The sequence below is a fragment of the Podarcis cretensis genome, assembly GCF_951804945.1.
Source record: "Podarcis cretensis genome assembly, chromosome: 4".
Classification (NCBI taxonomy): Eukaryota; Metazoa; Chordata; class Lepidosauria; order Squamata; family Lacertidae; genus Podarcis; species Podarcis cretensis.
Genome location: NC_137173.1, coordinates 19,886,219 through 19,908,036, shown reverse-complemented (window position 1 = coordinate 19,908,036; position 21,818 = coordinate 19,886,219). Strand labels below are relative to the sequence as shown.

The 21,818-nt window shown below is 43.8% G+C and overlaps 1 protein-coding gene across 1 annotated transcript in view; it reads left to right on the top strand.

The window, feature by feature from the left end:
• Positions 1-20,917, top strand: part of PGR (progesterone receptor) — a 57,719-nt gene extending 36,802 nt beyond the window's left edge. The window contains exons 4-8 of the mRNA XM_079973542.1: positions 10,704-11,006; positions 14,723-14,867; positions 16,771-16,901; positions 18,535-18,692; positions 20,218-20,917. Of these exons, the coding sequence (XP_079829668.1) occupies positions 10,704-11,006; positions 14,723-14,867; positions 16,771-16,901; positions 18,535-18,692; positions 20,218-20,373 (893 nt within the window). The 3' untranslated portion in view covers positions 20,374-20,917. The remainder of the gene's footprint in view (positions 1-10,703; positions 11,007-14,722; positions 14,868-16,770; positions 16,902-18,534; positions 18,693-20,217) is intronic.
• Positions 20,918-21,818: the final 901 nt, after the last annotated feature.

The window sequence follows — 21,818 nt, the reverse complement described above, 5'->3', positions numbered from 1 at the left end:
TTTCATTGGGATGGTTTTCGTTGCTGCCTCCTGTATAATGTTACGAGCCTCCATCCATAGTTCTTCAGGCACTCTGTCCACCAAATCTAAATCCTTAAACCTGTTCCTCACTTCCACTGTGTATTCATTAGGGATTTGACTTAGATTGTATCTTACCGGCCCAGTGGTTTTTCCTACTTTCTTCAGTTTAAGCTTGAATTTTGCTATAAGAAGCTGATGATCTGAGCCACAGTCCGCTCCAGGTCTTGTTTTTGCTGACTGTATAGAGCTTCTCCATCTTTGGCTGCAGAGAATATAATCCATCTGATTTCGATGCTGCCCATCTGGTGATGTCCATGTGTAGAGTCGTCTCTTGTGTTGTTGGAAAAGCGTGTTTGTGATGACCAGCTTGTTCTCTTGACAGAACTCTATTAGCCTTTGCCCTGCTTCGTTTTGATCCTTTTATCTCTTGACTCCCTACTTTAGCATTCCAATCCCCTATAATGAGAAGAACATCCTTCTTTGGTGTCACTTCTATAAGGTGTTGTAAGTCTTCATAGAATTGGTCAATTTCAGTTTCTTCAGCACCAGTAGTTGGTGCATAAACTTGGATTACTGTGATGTTAAAAGGTCTGCCTTGGATTCGTATCGAGATCATTCTATCATTTTTGAGATTGCATTCCAGTACAGCTTTTGCCACTCTTTTGTTGACTATGAGGGCCACTCCATTTCTTTTACGGGTTTCTTGCCCACAGTGGTAGATATGATGGTCATCCGAACTGAATTCACCCATTCCCGTCCATTTTAGTTCACTGATGCCCAGGATGTCAATATTCATTCTTGCCATCTCATTTTTGACCACCTCCAACTTACCCATGTTCATGGTTCTTACATTCCAGGTTCCTATGCAATATTTTTCTTTACAGCATTGGACTTTCCTTTCGCTTCCAGGCATATCCGCAACTGAGCGTCCTTTCGGCTTTGGCCCAGCCGCTTCATCAGCTCTGGATCTACTTGTCCTTGCCCTCCGCTCTTCCCCAGTAGCATGTTGGACGCCTTCCGACCTGAGGGGCTCATCTTCCAGCGTCATAACTTTTATATGCCTGTTGTCTTTGTCCATGGAGTTTTCTTGGCAGGGATACTGGAGTGGCTTGCCGGTTCCTCCTCCAGGTGGATCACGTTTGGTCAAAACTCTCCACTATGACCTGTTCATCTTGGGTGCCCTGCTCGGCATAGTTCATAGCTTCTCTGAGTTCTTCAAGCCCCTTCGCCACGGCAAGGCAGTGATCCATGAAGGGATAATAAATAATAAATAACAATAACAATAACAATAACAATAACAATAACAATAACAATAACAATATTATTATTATTATTATTATTATTATTCTCTAACCCTGGCTAGCAGTGCCAGAAGAAATACATTTGCCTAGGGCTTTTTCTGCAGCCGAAACTCAGTTCCAACACCTCTCAGTTGGGCACTATTGAGAACATGGGAGGCATTCATGTTGAGTTCAGGTGCCTCTTTTTCTAGAAGTCCCACAGAATACAAGTTGGTCTTGCTTGCTTATGGAAAGGCAGGCAGTAGGGAACCACGTGTCATGTGAGTCAAAAAGATAGCATGGCCTAGGAATGCATCAAACGAGGGTCCCTCTCAACCTTCCACGTGGGCCTCCTGCAAACTGCTAGGGCCATAGAAGTGATGACATTGGGTGAATGCAATTACCGTATTTTTCGCTCTATAGGACGCACCCGACCATAGGATGCACCTTGTTTTAGAGAGGGAGAACAGGGGAAAAAAATTCTCCCCCTCTCTGCTCAGTGCACCTTCAGCGAAGCGGCAGGAGCCCCTTCCATTTCTCCTCCCACTTCGCTGAAGGTGCGCTGCGCAGAGAGGGAAAAGTGTGCAGCGCCTCTTCAGCGAAGCGAAGCCTGGAGAGCAAGAGGGATCGGTGTGCACCGACCCCTCTCGCTCTCCAGGCTTCAGAGAAGGGAACCCGAAGCCTCTGGAGCGCAGCTGCACCTCAAAGGCTTGGGGATAGCTGCCTGAAGCCTCCTGAGCACAGCAGGGGTTCCCGCTGCACTCCAAAGGCTTCAGGTTCCTTTTGCTGAAGCCAGGAGAGTCTTGCTCTCCCGGCTTCAGCAAAAGGAACCTGAAGCCTCCAGAGCGCAGCGGGAATTCGCGCTGCGCTCCGAAGGCTTCAGGCGGCTATCCCTGAAGCCTGGAGAGTGAGAGGGGTCAGTGCGCACCGACCCCTCTCACTCTCCAGGCTTCAGCAAAAGCAACACAAAGCTTCCGGAGCACGGAGGGAGCACTCCCTCTGCACTTCGGAGGCTTTGCATTGCTATCGCTGAAGCCAAGGAGCCTGCATTCGATCCCTAGGACGCACTCACATTTCCCCTTAATTTTTGGAGGGGAAAAAGTGCGTCCTATAGAGTGAAAAATACGGTAACTTGTATTGTTACATAGATAGAAGCTGCAGGGAGCAGCCATGGATGTATGAGACAGGGAGGGATTTTTTTTAACTCTTTCCTTGCCGTGGTGTGGATAAATAATGCACCTCTTAGAAGTTGCTATTTGCATTTCAAGGGAAACTTCCATTTAGGTCAGTGGAAATGTTCTTTGAAACACAAATAGCAGCTTCCGTGAGACGTGATTTTTATTTTTATTTTTTTGGGTCAAAGCCGCCAAGCTTCCCCATGCCTGCTGTTTGCAAATCAATAGACATGGGATGTTAATTGCATTTGCCTAATGAGCGCACAACCCCAGAGTCTGTCAAGACTGGCCCGTACGGGCAGGGGTACCTTTACCTTTACCTTTTAATTAACGTCACATCTCGTTTGGCCCCAAGTGCCTTCACGACTTCCCGGGTTTTTGCAAACTAAATTTACTGCTGGCAGAGAGAGGCAGTGCAAGCCTACGTGGATCATTAGCAAACAAGTCGAGCCCATTGTGCTAACCTTCTGATCCTAGCAGCTGGCGACGTAACTGCCTTTCCAGGACTTCAGAAGCTGTTAAATTTTAACATTGCCATTAATGGATAGATCCTGTTAGCCATCTTGCATTTTGGAAGGGTGGAGTGCAGATCGGCTCACTAAATTACAGGTAAATTTGCGGAATGCAGCTGAAATAAATGTAACATTTGGATGAGGAGTGACAATCATTTCATTGATGAGGGGAAAGAAAAATTATGCAGCCATTTCTTGTGTGTGGCTCAACATTTGGGGTGACTGTAGCATCACATCTCCCCTCCCTCCTTCCCCTCTTCTACCAGTACAAATACAGTGGTACCTCGGGTTACATATGCTTCAGGTTACATACACTTCAGGTTACAGACTCCACTAACCCAGAAATAGTACCTCGGGTTAAGAACTTTGCTTCAGGATGAGAACAGAAATTGTGCAGTGGTGGCGCAGAGGCAGCAGGAGGCCCCATTAGCTAAAGTGGTTCTTCAGGTTAAGAACAGACCTCCAGAACGAATTAAGTTCTTAAGTTCTTAACCCGAAGTACCACTGTAAATCTGTATAAAGTGGTGCTTCAGGTTAAGAACAGTTTCAGGTTAAGAACGGACCTCCAGAACGAATTAAGTACTTAACCCGAGGTACCACTGTATATTACTTTGGCCATCACTTCACATACTTCACAGTGAGCTCAACCTAGAGGGAGGTATTCAACTCATTATGAGTAAACATAACCTTAGTCATGTTCATTAATTCTAATGGGTCTCAGTAAAACGTAGCTTAGGACCGCCTAGTGTATTTCCAGAAATTTGCTAGGGAAATTTGGGTGGGGTACAGGTATTGGTGCGGGTGAAAGGTGGCCACCACAGAAAAAACACACGATGCCTAGAATTCAGATAAGATCCTGCAAAGGTAGGGGTAGGAAAGAGAAACTTCTCAGAAATGTTCTCCGGAAAATGTCTTCTAAGAAATGTCAGCTTTTCTCTGCTTCAAGGAGCCATTGCAAGGCATCACATTTTTTTTGTTAAAAAAAGATTGCTCTAACTGTTGACAGCTCTTAAGTTCTAGAAACTGTCTTTTGATCCACAGTGCAGATGCACAACATCTGGCTTTGTAGCTGTTCATTCTGCAACTGGGCCACACTAGACACGCTGTTGTGCAACAGTGTGTGTGTGTGCAACTTATTTCCATTTGATGAAAAGCAGCTGCCAGAGCCTGCTTCTTTTGAGAGTTTCTGTCCAAAATTCACCTCCCTACCCAAGCTGCTAACCCTGCCAAGATCTTTTCCTTTGAAGAAAAAAGTGCACCAGGGTGGATATGTTGTTGTTGTTGTTGTTGTTGTTGTTGTTACAAGTCAAGCCAACTTAGGACTCAGCTAGGCTGGTAAAGAAAAAGTGATTTATATGCGTTGTGTGTGCAATATAACATTGTGCCACCAGGTGACGACGTACAGTCCCGTTTCTCTCTACGTGTTTTCCCTGTTTAAATTTACAGCGCTTTCAACTGAAACGCTTTTTTGATGTGTCTAGACCTAGCCTTGCACTCAATGCATGACATACACTGGTACCTCGGTTTAAGAACAGTCCTGTTTACGAACGATTCAGTTTATGAATTCCGCCAAACCGGAAGTAGTATCCCGGTTTGTGAACTTTATCTCAGTCTAAGAACGAAATCCAAACAGTGGAAGGGCACCGGTGGTGGGAGGCCTCATTAGGGAAAGCACACCTCGGTTTAAGAGTGGTTTTCTTTTAAGAATGGACTTCCGGAATGAATTAAGTTTGTAAACTGAGGTACCACTGTATTGAGTTTGGTCTTCACAGTCTTCTTTCAACTTGACTTCACAGTCTCTTTGTAACTCAGCCCCTGCTTACCCCTAACTGAGCCCTATCTAGCAGCTTATCTTGTCAGGTTCTATCTATAATTCTCTACTTCCTCTTGAGATTGGTTGACCTGGTTGGCTTCTGGGTCTTCATGAGGGTGACCCAAGGTCCATCCATCACTGATGGAGGAACATGGGCTTGTCTCTGGGATTGCCAGGCACTCTGGGCTTAAGAGAGCCTGGCGGGTTTGAAGTCAAAGTAGTAGGCCAATATGCTTCCACAGTCTCGTAGCTCTAAGCTGAGGAGAAGAAGCTGAGAGCCAAAGCAAGCCTCTTTTGTGGGCAGAATCCCCAGCTGCCCTGTCCAGTCCCAAGTTTGGAGGGGTTCAGAGAGATGGGGGGGGTTGCTCCTGGTCTTGTGCTGTGTTCCAAAAGGGCAAAAATCATTCCTCCTCTTTCTTTGCTGGAGGGGGGGCGTGTCGGCATGGTCACTGGTCACGCCCAAGTTTTAGGGACCCTCCGCTGTGCCTAAAATTCAGCAGAAATGCCCAGCCTTCTATCAAACAACTCAGGAAAGAGCTCTGAACCATTCCCTTATTCCGAATAGGATTCCTCGCAAGAAAAGGGAAAAGTTGACAGCTATGCTCTGAACAGCCAGCAGCTTTTTTTTTAAAAAAAACAAGACAACAGCTGTAATGACCCGCCAAATAATAGCGATAAGTATTTGCAAGAACTGCTTTGTTTAATCGGGTGTTTGCGTTCCAATTTGCATTTATAGCACTGCAATTAAGCATTCTTTCCTTGTTACTACTTCTAAATGTCGCATTCCTTCACTCCTTCTCAGTTGGCACCCATGTTGGCTCTGTCATCATTTTTCCGACAGTTTCCCTGCGCAGGATTAAACACTCTATTGTTCCGCTACTGCTCAGAGACAATGGCTTTGCCCATGAGATCATCATAATTTCATTAGTGACCAGAGACATAAATGAGACCATTTTTTTAAAAAAAATCCTTTGTAAAGCTGATCAGATCACCATCGCACATTATTTTTAGTTTACTTTGTTATATTTATTATGCTCATTCTGTAAAGCCTTAGGCAGGGTCAAGGGTTAGCAAACTGTTTTGCCCAATCCAGTTGGTTTTTTTTTTTATGGAGTGTGGCAATGGAGATGGGGAAGAAGTTTGATTCAGTTCACATTTAAAGGCATACCTACTTAATTTACACTTTCCAATAGAATATCTAAGCCAAAGGGCACCCATCCTTCGAAATTCACATTTCTCCAAATTTTTCAGTGCAGTCCTGCAGCCAATGTATAAAATGCATTTACTAAGGGTAAACAATGCGTATGAATGCATATATTAGTTTTTTTAAATCCCCAAATGCATTATATAAGGGGAAATAGCCTTACCAAAAAAAAAAAAAGAACGCAAGGGAAGATTGCATACTGTAATGTGTACGCTAGGAAAAATTTGCAGAGAAGTGCTGACGAATTTTCATGGTAATTAAGCCTCGCCTTTTCTCCTGTAAAATGCTTCTCTTTGGGGCTGGGCTGGGCGTGGGAGAGAGTGAGGATGGCATTAAGGTTCCTTGTGGCTAGCAGTGTACCAAGAAGGGAGAGAAAGGCAATTGAGGTGGCGAACCTCCCCAATTTGCACTTTACGAAATGCAGCCATCTTTCAAAAACTGCACTTCTTTTAACGTTGCAATGCATTTTGTGTGTGTGCACACACGCACGCACACACAGAGATGCCTACACTGTGGTAAAGTGTGCATAAAATAACACACACAAATACATTTTACAGTGGTACCTCTAGTTGCGGACTTAATCCATTTCGGGGTGCCATTCGCACCCTGAAAAGTCCGCAACTAGAGTGCCTCTTCTGCACATGTGTGTGGCACGATGGAACGCTTCTGTGTGTGCAGTGAAGCACACAGATCGCTTCTGCGCATGCATGGGCGGCGAACCCAGAAGTAAACACTTACAGGTTTGCCGTGTTTATAAGTTGAAAGTCCGTAACAAGAGCAGGATGCAACACGAGGTATGACATTAGGGAACATGGCTTTGCAAAATAATGCATTTTAGGCATACAAACACTCTGAGAAGTTCATGCATAAGTTCTGGTGAATTTTCATGAGGAACTGTTACAGGCAAATGGGCAAACCGATGTTAAGATGTGGAAAACTGAAGGGTGGAGAAATGAGAAGCTGAGTGAAGCAGGAATTGACAAATTTGCCTATCCCTAGTAGTGGAGGCTAAATAGTTATTCCACCTGCCACTAACCACTGGAGAATCTAGTACGATGAGCCCCTTCGTGTCCCTTTTCAATAAACTTAACAGCTATCCTATCTATATCACATCCCAGGAGGGGGGAAAATGAAAACCTTTTGCAAGTAAGATTTTTCACAAGATGTTACTTCAAATTTGTCTTTGAAATCTTGATCTATCACCCCTGCTTTGTTCTGTAGCCTGGGCCCACTCCTTCTGGAGTACATAGAGAACTAAGAGGGCAGAGTGACCTTGGAGGCAGAATTATGGTAGTCTGTCGGGAAATAATAAATCGTCAACATTTTTCACCTACTTATTTGGTGAAGCATTCTTCATAGAACCTTGTCTGTTTGCAGTGAATTGTCTAGCACAGCTTGGTACCTTCTCTTCCAACTTTCTTCCACACCCTTGGGAAAAGTGGAATAAATCTAAATCGAGAATTAGGTATGAATAGTTCTGTAGGAGACCAAACAGACTATCGATCATCCCTTGCCTTTTCCTCCAGTGCTACTCCTAAGGTCCAGAGAAGACAAACACCAAATGTTGTCTAATGCAGAATATGGATCTGGGAGAAACTTTATGTTTTTCTCTGGATATTTCCACATTGCCTCAAAAGCTGCTCCATGTTTCTGAGATACATCTGCAAAGGGGAAGAAGCAAATTTCCCCATTTATTACATGCTTATGCTGACTTCGCATGAAATTTAAATCCAAACATTCCTGTGCTGTGTTCCTTCCTCACAATGTAAACCTCTGCAGGTTTACTCAGAAGTAAGTGCCACTGAGTGCAGCTGTATTCAGTGGGGCTTGGTCCCACAAAAGCATTGTGAAGATTGCAGCCTAAAAGTCACTGAAATCTGACTTAATTCCCCATGGTGTTTAATGTTTTAATTTGTTGGAAGCCACCCAGAGTGGCTGGGGCAACTCAGTCTGATGGACAGCACAGTCTTCTTCTTCTTCTTCTTCTTCTTCTTCTTCTTCTTCTTCTTCTTCTTCTTCTTCTCCTTCTTCTTCTTCTTCTTCTTCGCCAGCTAAAAGGCATAGAAACCAGATACTGTGCAGATACTAGCTATTTCACATCCATTGGATCTAACTAGCACTCATTAGGTTCCCTATTCAAAGGAAAGATTTGATACCTATTGTGCATCCATTTATTGCAATTAGTGCTCATAATATTTCCCTGCCCAATTGCTTTCTAGTCTGTTATTTTGCATCCTTCTCCATTCTGTGAAGCATCCCTTTCCCTTCTTCTAGGGCTGCATTCATATAGCATTTGATTCCCTTTCCCCTACATTTTCCCATACTGTTAATTTCTGCATTATATTTGAACTTTCACATGATTTAAAAGCCACTTCTGGAAAAGTAATGGAATATAGTGCTTGCTTAGCACTCATTTCCATGTTATTTGATGCTGGGGGAGTGGGGAAACCCTGTTGACAGCCCCCTTAATGTGGAAAATCGTAGGAGCAAAGTGATGAAATAAGCAGACACAACTTTCTAGGCCAGGGTTGGTGCACTGCATATGGCTGGCAGGTTGCACACCTGTCTATCACTTGACATTACAGTGACACCTGGTGACCCATTTTTGCCCATGCAGTTTGAAACAGAGCCTTGTAGCAACAGTCAGCAGTTGCAACACCCTCTGCATGGGGCTTCCCAAGTGCCAACAATCAGATTGTTTGCAGGCAACCCATCAGCAATGCCTGTTAAGTCCCTTTTATCAAAGCCCCATCTTTGATTGTAGGGCAGGTGGCTGTGGCTAGGCTGAGACGGCTTCACAGACCTAGTGGATCTCATTCAGCCCATACCCCTTTTCTAGACCAGGGCAAGGGTGAGAATTGCCCATTTATTGCTATAACCTGCCTTGAGTCTATGGGGCACAGCAGACTATAAACCTAAATTAGCAGAAGATGATCCAGGATGTGGCTCATGATATATTACATAGCTATAGTGTCTCTGATCCCAAACCTAGTTGGTTCCATAGGCAACAATAGACCCAAAATGTTTAAGTTTAATAACAGGCAACCATCTCCAGCTTGACTTGGAACATGTTCACCTAAAATGTGGTGATTCAGATTCATTTTTATAGCAGGCCCAAAGTAGCTTGGTATATGCTTGGACCTATGCTCAGCTCCAAGTCTTGTTGCACTGAGTGATGGCATCCGGCACACAATAAGCTTGGAGATCCCCTTTTTCAATACCTGCCCAATGGAGCACTACAAGCCCCGGAAACCTTGCCTTTCTGTGCCATTTTACTGGGCACCACAATGTAAGAAGGAAATTGATAAGCTGGAATGGGTGCAGAGGAGAGCGACCTCAGCGGTCTGGAAACCAAGCCTTATGAGGTGGGTATGTTTGGCCTGGAAAAGAAGAGACTGAGATATGACAGCTGTCTTCAACTATCTCAAGGGCTGTCACATGGAGGAAGGAGCATGCTTGTTTTCTCCTGCTCTGGGGGGTAGGACTTAAACCAATAGCTTCAAGTTGCAAGAAAGTATATTCCAACTCAACATCAGGAAGAATGATCTGACATTTGTTTGACAGTGGAATAGACTCCCTCAGGAGGTTGGGGACTCTCCTTCCTTTAAAGCAGAGGTTTTAAAGCAGAGGTTGGATGGCCATCTGCCATGGATGCTTTAGTTGAGATTTCTGCATTGTAGGGGGTTGGAGTAGATGACCCTTGCGTCCCTTCTAACTCTACAATTCTGTGTTTCTATGATTCTCTTGTAATGCCCCTGCTGCCCTCTTCTTTTTCTGCAAAACATAGCTGGCAGTGATAGAATGCAGCCTTGATTCAGTACCATGATTGCAGAAAATTGCAAGTTTCCAAGGCTTTGGGGGTCCTTGCTACATTTCTCAGACTCCTGGCAACCACAAGTTACAGCAGGGAATGAAGGGGGTTGCTTTGGTGGCCAAACTACCATATTTTTTCATCTCTAGGATGCCCCCATGTATAAGACCCCCCTATTTTTGGGGACCCAATTTTAAGAAAATGAGGGGAGATGGCCCGGTGGGTGGGAGCGCAGCCTCCCCTGTTGCTGCCACGTGGGGGAAAGGATCCGGGGAGTGCCCGCCATGCGCAGCGGCATTGGGGGAAGTTGCACTCCCACCAATGAGCTGGCTGGCGGCGTGCAGCTTCCCCCCCCCTATGCAACTGCGGGCAGAAAACACCAACCAGATCGCTCCCCCCTCGCTGCAGCATTGGGGGAAGCCATGCTCCCGTCAACTGGATGGCTGGCGGCGCCCCGCTCCCCCCCCCATGCCACTACCCATGTATTGGACGACCTTAATGTGATTTTTGAGTCAAAAAACTTTGTCCAATACACAGAAAAATACGGTAATTATGAGTGGAGCCTCAGCAGTAGCAGATGGTGAAGTCTCTTCATTTACCTTACCTCTGGTCAGTTGCATTGCTGCTGTTTACCAGGAGAGTGAGGTGGTGGCGAGCTCAGCATGGTACCAATTCATCATTAGCTAAGAACTTTAAAGCAGAGTTGGTTTGTTCTCTGATCTCACCAGTTCCCAATATTAGCTGCGCTACTATGCATATGACATTGCAATTGTACAAAAAGCTGCTCATTGAATTACCATAAGTATGCATGCTTATATGATGTTTTTATCTGCTTTGCATTTCTGTTTCTGTTTGCTGTCCCTTAGATGTGTGTTTTTGGATTGCAGGTCGAAAGTTTAAGAAGTTCAATAAGCTCAAAGTGCTGAGAGCATTAGATGTTGCACTCCAGCCATCGGTAGCCCTTCCTAAGGACGGCCAAACCCTGGCACAAAGGCTCTCTTTTTCTCCAGCACAAGAAGTCCAGCTTATTCCTCCATTGATCAATGTCTTGGAGAGCATCGAACCGGAAGTGGTCTATGCAGGATATGACAACACACAACCAGAAACCCCAAGTGCTTTGTTGACCAGCCTCAATCAACTATGTGAGAGGCAGCTCCTCTGTGTAGTCAAGTGGTCCAAGTCATTACCAGGTAACGCTTTGGGTAACAGTACCGCTCTGTTCTGCTTTGTTCAGACCTTATCTGGAGAACTGCGTCCAGTTTTGAGAGTCACAGTTTAAGAAGGAAATCGACTAACTAGAATGTGGTCCAGAAGTAGGTGAGAAAGATGGGGAGGAACTTTGAGACCAAGTCCTATAATGAAGGACTGAAAGAATCCGGTATGTTCAGCCTGGGGAAAGGATGCTCAATAGTCATCTTCAAATATTTGATGGAGCAAATTTGTTCTCTGCTGCTTCAGAGGGCAGGATTCAGGCCAGCCTTTTCAAATTACCGGAAAGGGATTCCAACTAAACATAGGAAGAAATTTGTGATGGTATGGGTTGTTTGACTTGTTAACAATACTGTGCTAAATGAACCAATTGGCTTGGTATAAGACAATGTAGGCATTGTAAAAATGATAACATAATAATAATAAAAATCAGCCGCAATAACACGTAAGATAGATATTAAGTTATGTAATGTGTCCTATCCACAGCTTTCCCCTGCTGCTTTGATATTTAGGTGCATCTTGAATACATTATTATGCCAACAGGCCTGTGAAGTTGTTTAATTTTTATTTTGATTAGCCAGCCATCTTAATGATTATCTGTATTTTTAATTTTGAAGGGTTTAAGGATTTGACACTGTTCACCACCCTGATATTTTTCATGATATGGTGGTAAAGGAATACGTCTATAAATAAATGGTCCAGATGCTTTAATAGGACACCGATAGGATGTTTCACCATATATTTAAAGCACATCCAAAGTATATTTAAACCACATGGCTTCCCCCAAAGAATTCTGAGAACTGTAGTTTCACACTCACAAAGCACCCTTAACAAACTGCAGTTCCCAGGGTGGTGTGGATCTGCCCTCTGTTCATACTGTCTTCTGCTTAGACAACTCTGTTCCCCTTGCTGTTGTGAAATGAAAAGGAATTCCAGGCATCTGATTGGTCCCTGTGAGAACAGGATTCTGGATCCAATTTGCCCGTGGCTTGATCCAGCATGTAGCTTGATCTCCTTTTGTTCTCATGGAGGTGGCACATCTGAGGGTTCAGGCAAGTTCATATGAGGAAAGGCAGGTTAAACATTCATTTAATCCCTTGGAGCAATTCATGGGCAAGGCTTGAATCTAGATCTAATCCCTTGTGACCACATTTCCTTCTAACCAACGAGTTGGTTTTTAAGCATCCATATTATTTTAGCTCAGGTTGAACAGGATAACATCTGGTGAATGGATGTGCTGCTTGTTTGTTGTTTTAAAAAACGTTTACTCCATTACATGTATTATTTTAATAAGGGAATATTTCCATATTTTCCCATGCAATAAATTTCCAACATATCTACTTCCCTGACCCAACTGTTGGTTCCTATCGAAAGACAGACTATACAATGGCTATGCAGTACCTCAGGCGTCAGCAACCTGCGGCCCATGGGCCACAAGCAGTCCATGGAGGTCGTTTAAATGGCCCATGAGCCACCCCCAAACGGAGCCGCCTGCTGGGCGAGTCCCCGCACGCTGTGCTAAACAGATGCAGCGTGGAGCAGGGACTCACTTCCGCGGTGCAGGAAATCGCATCTGCGCAGACACGATCCAGCCCATGGAGTGATCTCTGCGGGAGTGAACCATCCAGGCGAGGTGAACCCTGCAGTACCTCTACCACCAGAGATGGCATACTGCTGAATACTAGTTGCTGGAATCAACAAATAGGGACGGTGCCATAGCACTTGGGTCCTGCTTGTGAGCATCCCATAAGGGCATCTCTCTGGCCACCGAGAGAGCAGGATGCTGCACCAGATGGCCTGGTGCTTCTTGCATTCCTATAGCCCTCAGGGCTTCAAACGGGAGACTCCTGTGCCTTTCTCATCATTGCTTTAATCGTTGTTTCAGCAAGGTGGCTGCGGGGAGAGGAGATGTGTGTTTCTCTTATTTGCTGAGCATATTAATGCAAACCCAGCTTATCCACAGTAAGAAGATTGCATAGGCCGAACCTGCATAATTTGAGACCCTCTGTGCCAGACACCATCCACCGTACGTGCCTTTGGAAATGAGAAGGGCTGCAAATTTTCTTTTCTCTTTTCTTTTAAAATAATTTTTATTAGTTTTTGCATATATTTTCCAAACCAAACTTCACATCACATCATCCTCATTTTGGCTATAGCCTGTGACTTCCGTCAATGCTGTCTAGTGATTTTCAAATTTGTTATCTGATCTTGCATTTTATTATTATAATTAATGCTTTTAAACTTCGTCTCCTAATTATTTCCTTTGTAAATCATTTTACAATAATTTGTATAGTCCTCCTTACAAAACTTCTTGTAAGCGATGTTTTGTTGTTGTTTAGTCGTTTAGTCGTGTCCGACTCTTCGTGACCCCATGGACCAGAGAACACCAGGCACTCCTGTCCTCCACTGCCCCCCGCAGCTTGGTCAGACTCATGCTGGTAACCTCGAAAACACTATCCAACCATCTCGTCCTCTGTCGCCCCCTTCTCCTTGTGCCCTCCATCTTTCCCAACATCAGGGTCTTCTCCAGGGAGTCTTCTCTTCTCATGAGGTGGCCAAAGTACTGGAGCCTCAGCTTCACAATCTGTCCTTCCAGTGAGCACTCAGGGCTGATTTCCTTCAGAATGGAGAGGTTTGATCTTCTTGCAGTCCATGGGACTCTCAAGAGTCTCCTCCAGCACCATAATTCAAAAGCATCAATTCTTCGGCGATCAGCCTTCTTTATGGTCCAGCTCTCACTTCCATACATCACTACTGGGAAAACCATAGCTTTAACTATACGGACCTTTGTTGGCAAGGTGATGTCTCTACTTCTCAAGATGCTGTCTAGGCCTGTCATTGCCCTTCTCCCAAGAAGCAGGCGTCTTTTAATTTCGTGGCTGCTGTCATGAATGCAATTGTCTTTCAAATAAGGCATATATTTCTTCCAACCCTTAAGGAAGTCCTGGTCTTTCTGGTCCCAAATTCTCCCAGTCAACTTTGCCAGTAATAATAATAATAATAATAATAATTATTATTATTATTATTATTATTATTATTATTAATAATAATTTATTTGTACCCCGCCCATCTGGCTGAGTTTCCCCAGCCACTCTGGGCGGCTCCCAATCAAGTGTTAAAAACAGTACAACATTAAATATTAAAAACTTCCCTGAACTTCAGATGTCTTTTAAAGATAGGATAGCTGCTTATTTCCTTCACATCTGAAGGGAGGGTGTTCCACAGGGTGGGTGCCACTACCAAGAAGGCCCTCTGTCTGGTTCCCTGTAACCTCACTTCTCACAATGAGGGAACCGCCAGAAGGCCCTCAGTGCTGGATCTCAGTGTCCGGGCTGAACGATGGGGGTGGAGACGCTCCTTCAGGTATACAGAACCGAGACCGTTCTGGATCCTCCATCAGTTTTATTTGCTACTCCTCCTTCACTGGTAATTCTTCCTGTTTCCGTCGTTGGGCTAATAGTACCCTCGCCACTGTAGTTGCATATAAAAACAAATTTTTTATCCTGTCTATTAATTTCTGTCCTTTAATACCAAGTAAAAATGCGTCTGGTCTTTTCACAAATGTATATTTCAACATTTTCTTAATCTCATTATATATCATTTCCCAGAAGCATTTTACTTTCTTACAAGCCCACTGCATATGGTAAAAGGCACCTTTTCATGTTGTTAACCTGCCTCCTCCTCTCCACTTTTCCAGGATTCCGGGGCCTACACATTGATGATCAGATAACCCTTATCCAGTACTCCTGGATGAGCCTTATGGTGTTTGCCATGGGATGGAGGTCTTATAAGCATGTCTGTGGGCAGATGCTGTATTTTGCACCTGACTTAATACTGAATGAGTAAGTAAAGGATTCCAGCTTCTCTTGCCTTATTCACGTGCTCTTGCTCTCTAAACATTGCATGCATTAAGCAATGCCAATTCCAGCTACCTGCAGCGGTAGGTAAATATAACAGGAGGTTAAAATAGATGCAGTATTTTAGAAGCCTGGGTGAATAAAAATGTTTCCACCTGGTGCCAAAAGAAAATAAGGACTGGCTTGCCAAAATGTTAATTGCCAGGAATTGGAAAGGGGCTATGTTACCAGCAAAGGCAGACTGGCAAAATAAGCTGTGTGAGTATCTGGAATTGGCTAAAATGACACCGATAATTGGACAACAATCAAACCAAAAACTTTTTAAAAAGAGTGGGAACGTGGGAAAGAATATCTGGCAAAATATTGTTCCCAAATCAAACCCTTGATATGTATTGAATAAATTTCGCAAAGTAAAAATTCAGATAGGTAAGTTATTTATTGTGTGTAAATGAGATAATAATCAACACAATTGAAAAGAAAGTAGGATAGAAGAAGCTGCAGTGAGGTGGTAGGAAGTCATGGGTGAAGAAATGTGGATACTGTTTGGATTTGTTTTATATTTAATATATGTTAAAGTATGGATTGGAATATGTAACTGTCTAATGAAAGAAAAATAAATTTAAAAAAATTGAATGTAAAAAAGAAAAGAAGAAAAAGGAAAGAAAAGAAGGACCAGGTGAATATTTTTGATGTGGTGAGTTCCATAAATGTGGTACCATGAGTGGAAAGGTCCCATCTCTGATCACCACCCACATTTCTTCTACTGGAGGGTGAACATGAAGCAGCTGATCGGAGACTGATGCTAATATTTGCTGATGCTAATAAGTAAATAAATATAAGCTAATATTATCTGATGCTAATAAATAGGTTCATGCTCCCAAATAGTTTAAGGGTGTATAGGTTAAAACCAGCATTTTGAATTGTGCCTAGACCAGAAGCTACTTCAGGTGTTCTCAGACTTGCATGATACCTCCTATAGGACCAGACCCAAATAAAACAGGTGCTGTTGTTGGGTTTTGCACTAACTGCCATTTCTGAACAGTCTTCAAAGGCAGCCCCACATATAGTGCATGGCAGCAGTCAGTGTAAGATTCTGGCAGTGCATGCAAGACTCTCTCTGTCCAGGAGGGGTCACAGCTGGCAATGGTGATGATGGGTGCTTCAAAACCCAAAGGCCACATGGACCTTTAAAGATAAGACTAATCTGATGGTTCCTTTAGACTGTGAGCCTGATCTTTCAAGGGGAGAGCAACTCCATGCAGTCCAGATGGAGCCATCCGTAGTACTTCCATCAAATCTGGGTTGAGCTTCAGTTCATTGGCTTTCTTCCAATCCATTTTTGATTGGAGGAGGGAATTGCCAAGAATTACACATGGGTGACTGAGACCAAAAGAGTGTATAAAGTGACTGAGTCAATTCATGGCAGAATTGAGATTTGAATGGTAATGGTCACAAACACTTTGCTTGAGAGTTCACAACCTTCACATACCCATACTGGGTTTTGGAGAGGATATATCAGTTAGTTGTTTTACTTACCGATCATCAGATTTTAATGCTTATCACTTATTTCCAGTCATATGCTGTAACATCGGCACATGAGATATTTGACACTGTGTTGTTTTATACTGCTGCAATTGGCAAAATAAAATTATTTTTTTTTAAAGGGAAGCCTTTGTGGCTTCCAAGCTCATCCACCCACACCCACACCCACACACCCACACCCTTCTTGAAGGGCTAACTTTTTATTTTATTTTTATCTGTATGGCAACAAACTTGTTAGTAAGAAAAAGTCATGATCCAGCACACTCAGTTCCAAGGTTTGTACATGGAATAATCATGGATTTAGCATTCATTTATTTAAGTTTCTTTCTTGTTTTCTGGGTGCAAGACAGAGGATGAAGGACTCATCATTCTATTCACTGTGCCTGACCATGTGGCAAATTCCCCAGGAGTTTGTCAAGCTGCAAGTAAGCAGTGAAGAGTATCTCTGCATGAAAGCCTTGCTCCTTCTCAATACAAGTAAGACACAGCTGCTGCTGCTGCTTCTTCTTCTTCTTCTTCTTCTTCTTCTTCTTCTTCTTCTTCTTCTTCTTCTCCTCCTCCTCCTCCTCCTCCTCCTCCTCCTCCTCCTCCTCCTTCTCCTTCTCCTTCTCCTTCTCCTTCTCCTTCTCCTTCTCCCTCTCCCTCTTCCTCTTCCTCTTCTTCAAATGGCACATTTTATCTATGCTCCATCCAACTGCCTGGGTGAAAACAAAAAGCTGAATTTTCAAGGACCGCAGGGACATAACTTCACGGTTAGGGACTGTAGCTCAGAGGTGATTCCTAGCAAGTGGTATTCTGAGATATACTACTCTTGGCGCTGGAGGCAGGACAGAGGCATCATGGCTAGTGCCTATTGATAGCTTTATCCTTCATGAATGTGTCTGGTCCCCTTTTAAAGCCATCCAAGCTGGTAGCCATCACTACATCGCAGAAGTGGGCAAGGAAACAGTTTCCTGTTTCTGGTGCATTGCCTTTTCTGCGTCAATTGGCCCTTAAACACATGAGGATGAGCACACAAGTGTGAATAAGAGTAAAGCATTAGAAGGGGAATCTTTTTCCCCCCATCAGCCTCACCCATCATGCAAATCTCCCCAGCCTCCAGTTGCTACCCACCGCCCAAACTCTGATCAAACATGGTTAATTTGGTGATGAACTTTGAGTTTGGATATCTGCTTCAGAGGGATGCGGGTGGCGCTGTGGTCTAAACTACTGAGCCTCTTGGGCTTGCTGATCAGAAGGTCGGTGGTTCGGTCCCAGCTCCTGTCAACCTAGCAGTTCGAAAGCACATAGTAGTCCAAGTAGATAAATAGGTACCACTCCGGCAGGAAGGTAAACGGTGTTTCCGTGTGCTGCTCTGGTTTCGGTGTTCCGTTGCTGGCCACATGACCTGGAAAAACTGTCTGAGAACAAATGCCAGCTCCCTCGGCCTGTAAAGCGAGATGAGCGCCGCAACCCTTGAAGGAAGTTAGATTGGCTTCAACCAGAGCCAGGGCCTTTTCAACTCTGGCTCCGGCCTGGTGGAACGCTCTGCCTCATGAGACCAGGGCCCTGCAGGATCTGATTTCTTTCCGCAGGGCCTGTAAGACAGAGTTGTTCCGCCTGGCCTTTGGCTTGGAGCCAATTTGATTCCCTCCCTCCCTCTCTCTCTCTCTCTCTCTCTCTCTCTCTCTCTTTTTCTTTCTTTTCCTTCTCCTCCTGCGATGAGGCTACATTTTAATATTTTAATGTTCCATTATTTTAATGTTGTATTTTATTTTTGTTTTTAAGTTGTAATCATTCTTCTTGTTTTTATTATTGTTTGTAAGCCACTCTGAGCCCGGCCTTGGCTGGGGAGGGCGGGGTATAAATAAAAATTATTATTATTATTATTATTATTATTATTATTAACTCTAGAGTTGTCTGCGACTGGACTTAACTGTCAGGGGTCCTTTACCTTTACCTTTTTTTATCTGCTTCAAACTCTGTCCAACATACCCAGGTAACTTGGTGAATCTGTACAACCCCTGAGAGAGGACGAGAATGCGCTTTTTGCTTTATTTCAGAATTTGAGCAACGGGGGGCAGGGAGACAAAGCAAAACAATGTGTGTTGTCTTTCCCTCCCTCTTTCAGTTCCGTTGGAAGGTCTCAGAAGCCAAAGCCAGTTCGAGGAGATGAGAACAAACTACATCAGAGAGCTGGTCAAGGCAATCGGGCTGCGGCAGAAAGGGGTTGTGGCTAGTTCGCAACGCTTCTATCAGCTGACGAAACTTATGGACTCCATGCACGATGTAAGTTTATTTCAGCAATCCTTAAGATTATCTTACTGTTACACACTTACTGTTACAGTGAAAGACTCCAAGGCTTCGAAGCTCCTGCCCAGGGTTCATTTGCCTTGGAATGAAGGTCAGCTGAGGCTGTTTTGTCTTTAGGATATATGCTGTTACCGTATTTTTTGCTCTATAGGACGCACCCGACCATAGGACGCACCTTGTTTTAGAGGGGGAGAACAAGGGGAAAAAAACTCTCCCTGTCTGCTCAACGCCCCTTCAGCGAAGTGGCAGGAGAAGCGGAGCCCCTTCCATTTCTCCTCCCGCTTAGCTGAAGGGGCGCTGCGCAGCTCTCCCTCTCTGCTGAAGCCGGGAAAGTCTTGCTTTCCCAGCTTCAGCAAAAGGAACCCGAAGCCTTTGGAGCACAGCGCGAGTTCCCGCTGCGCTCCAAAGGCTTCAGGCGGCTATCCCTGAAGCCTGGAGAGTGAGAGGGGTCGGTGCACACTGACCCCTCTCACTCTCCAGACTTCAGCGAAAGCAACGCGTAGCCTCCGCAGCGTGGAGGGAGCGCTCCCTCTGCGCTTCGGAGACTTTGCATTGCTATCGCTGAAGCAAAGGAGCCTGCATTCGCTCTATGGGATGCACACACATTTCCCCTTAATTTTTGGAGGGGAAAAAGTGCATCCTATAGAGCGAAAAATACAGTATTTACACATTTATGTGTCTTACCCCTGCCCCCAAAAGAAATCTGAAGCCAAGCTTAGGATAGCAATGTGCATATATATATGCAATTATGCAATCATTTTCTCCTTGCTAGTAGGGGTGGAGAGGAAATTAGGCTTGAGTTCTCACTTAAAGGCAAACCAACTTAATTTGCACTTTCTGAAAAAATAGGAGCTATGAAACAGCCATCCTTCAAAATCTACACTTTTTTTTTCAAATTTTGAAATGCATTTCTCTAGCCCAGTAATAATGTGCACAGATATGCATGTATTGGGGGAAAGTGTACATAAAATACATGAAAATAACACAAAAATGCATTATTTTAGGGGAAATGGCTTTGCACAAATGTGTACATTAGGAAACAGTGCGTACAAACCTCTGTATATTTAAGGATCAATTTGCACTAAAATGCCGGTGAATTTTCATGAGGATTTAAAAGAAATACCCTGCAAACTGGGGTGGAAATGTGGAGAATTAAGATTGGGGGTGGGTTGAGAAACCGAGGGAAAGAGAAACTCACAGATTGGCCCATTCCCAACTCAATCACTGGGTCTCATTCTCACATTGCCACAGTAGCTTAGTGGTCACCTAGAAATATTCACCTGTCATTTTGTCTCCCGCCGTGAAGTGGGATGAGGATGAGATTGTGAGAAGCAAGGAAGATGAGAGAGAAAATATAACTTTCTGCATTGCACACAGCTTCATAAGTATCGGGCAATTATGGGATGTGTGGGGGGGCAGAGTGAAGAACAACGTACATTGTTTGGATAATTTATTGATTTTTTAAATTATTGTTTTTCTTGTAAAAAATAAAAAAATACAGCTTGTGAAACAACTCCATCTCTACTGCTTGAATACTTTCCTCCAATCTCGGGCGCTGAGTGTAGACTTTCCGGAGATGATGTCGGAAGTGATCGCTGCCCAACTACCCAAGATTTTGGCAGGCATGGTGAAGCCTCTCCTCTTTCATAAAAAGTGAAATGCTGTCTCTCTTGGCTGCCTCTAACCTCTCCCCAGCCCAGCCCCATCTCTCATTGGCAGAGATAACACCCAGCAAATGTACATTTTTTTAAATTGTGGGAGTTGGTTCAGGGTTTGGGATTTTGCAGTGCCAGGGTTTTTAGCCTGTGTCCGACACCTGCGAGTTTATTTCTTCAAATCTGCAAATGCTCCACAAATGTTCTTATGGTAAAACTTTCTCCTATTACTATTCTTTTACAACAGGTTTTTCTTGGGCGGGGGGGGGGGAGGTATCATGACCAATATTTGTCATAAGAAATGTTTTATAATAGGTCTGATTGAATTTCTCCCGAGGAATAAACAAGAGATCAGTTTTGTTTCGTTGTTTTCTGAGAACGGAAAGTTACCTTGTACATTTCCCCTCTTCATATTATTCATTTTTAAATTTCTGCAATGTAGTAAGGTTTTAGCTTTTAATACATTTGTGTGAGCACGTGGCTATATGTGTATATGTATATAAAATGCAAAGAATGTGTTGAAAATAAAATATAAATTGTCTTCTACCTTGGGAAATGTATTCTTTCTCTTCTTTGGAATTTATCTTGCTGGTCAGAGGGTGGTGGTGATTTTTTTACAGTGGCCCAGAGAAAACATGAGGGTACTTTCACATATTAGGATTATTTAGGTTCTTGGTTCAATTGTGGCTGTGTTGGTCAGAATCAACAGTAGCACCAGCGATTATTTGGGTGGGGTGGGGTGGAATCTCCCAATCAATCTCCCTCCCCAGGGAACTCTGGGAATTGTACCTCTGTGAACAGGGGAATAGGGGTCTCCTAACAACTCTCAGCGCCCTTAACAAACTACAGTTCCCAGGATTCTTTGGGGGAAGCCACGAGAATTTAAAGTGATATCACACCACTTCAAATGTAGAGTGCAGATGTGACTTGTAGTACATCAAACAATTGAGGCAGAAACGGCTCTTAACAGCAAGCAAATCTCTAGCAACCCAAATCTGAGGTTAGGAGGAAATGTATTCTTTGTTATAACAATTTAATTATCATATGTACAAACACTGCCAAATCCTATGTAGTACATTTCAACATAAACCGGGCACATTTTGAGACAAAGGTCTGCATTGGTGGCCTAATATAGCATGAGTTAAACACGATCAATCTGTAACAGACAAAAAAGTTTAATGGGTTGGCACTTCTAGAAAGAAAGAAAAAGCAAGATGAGGCTTACCACTAAGCGTGGAAAATTTCAGGGACGGGGGCAAAACTATTCCGCTCCGGCCCTCCATTATCCCGGATAAACTGACCAATTTCCAGCAAACACTAATTGAAAATAAGCATCTGCTTTCACAAAGCCCAAAATCAAAAATAAGCTCCCTAAGACTCTTTGATGTAACCACCCATGCAAACTTCCTCACGCCAGTTAATCCACCCTACACACACCCTATACAAA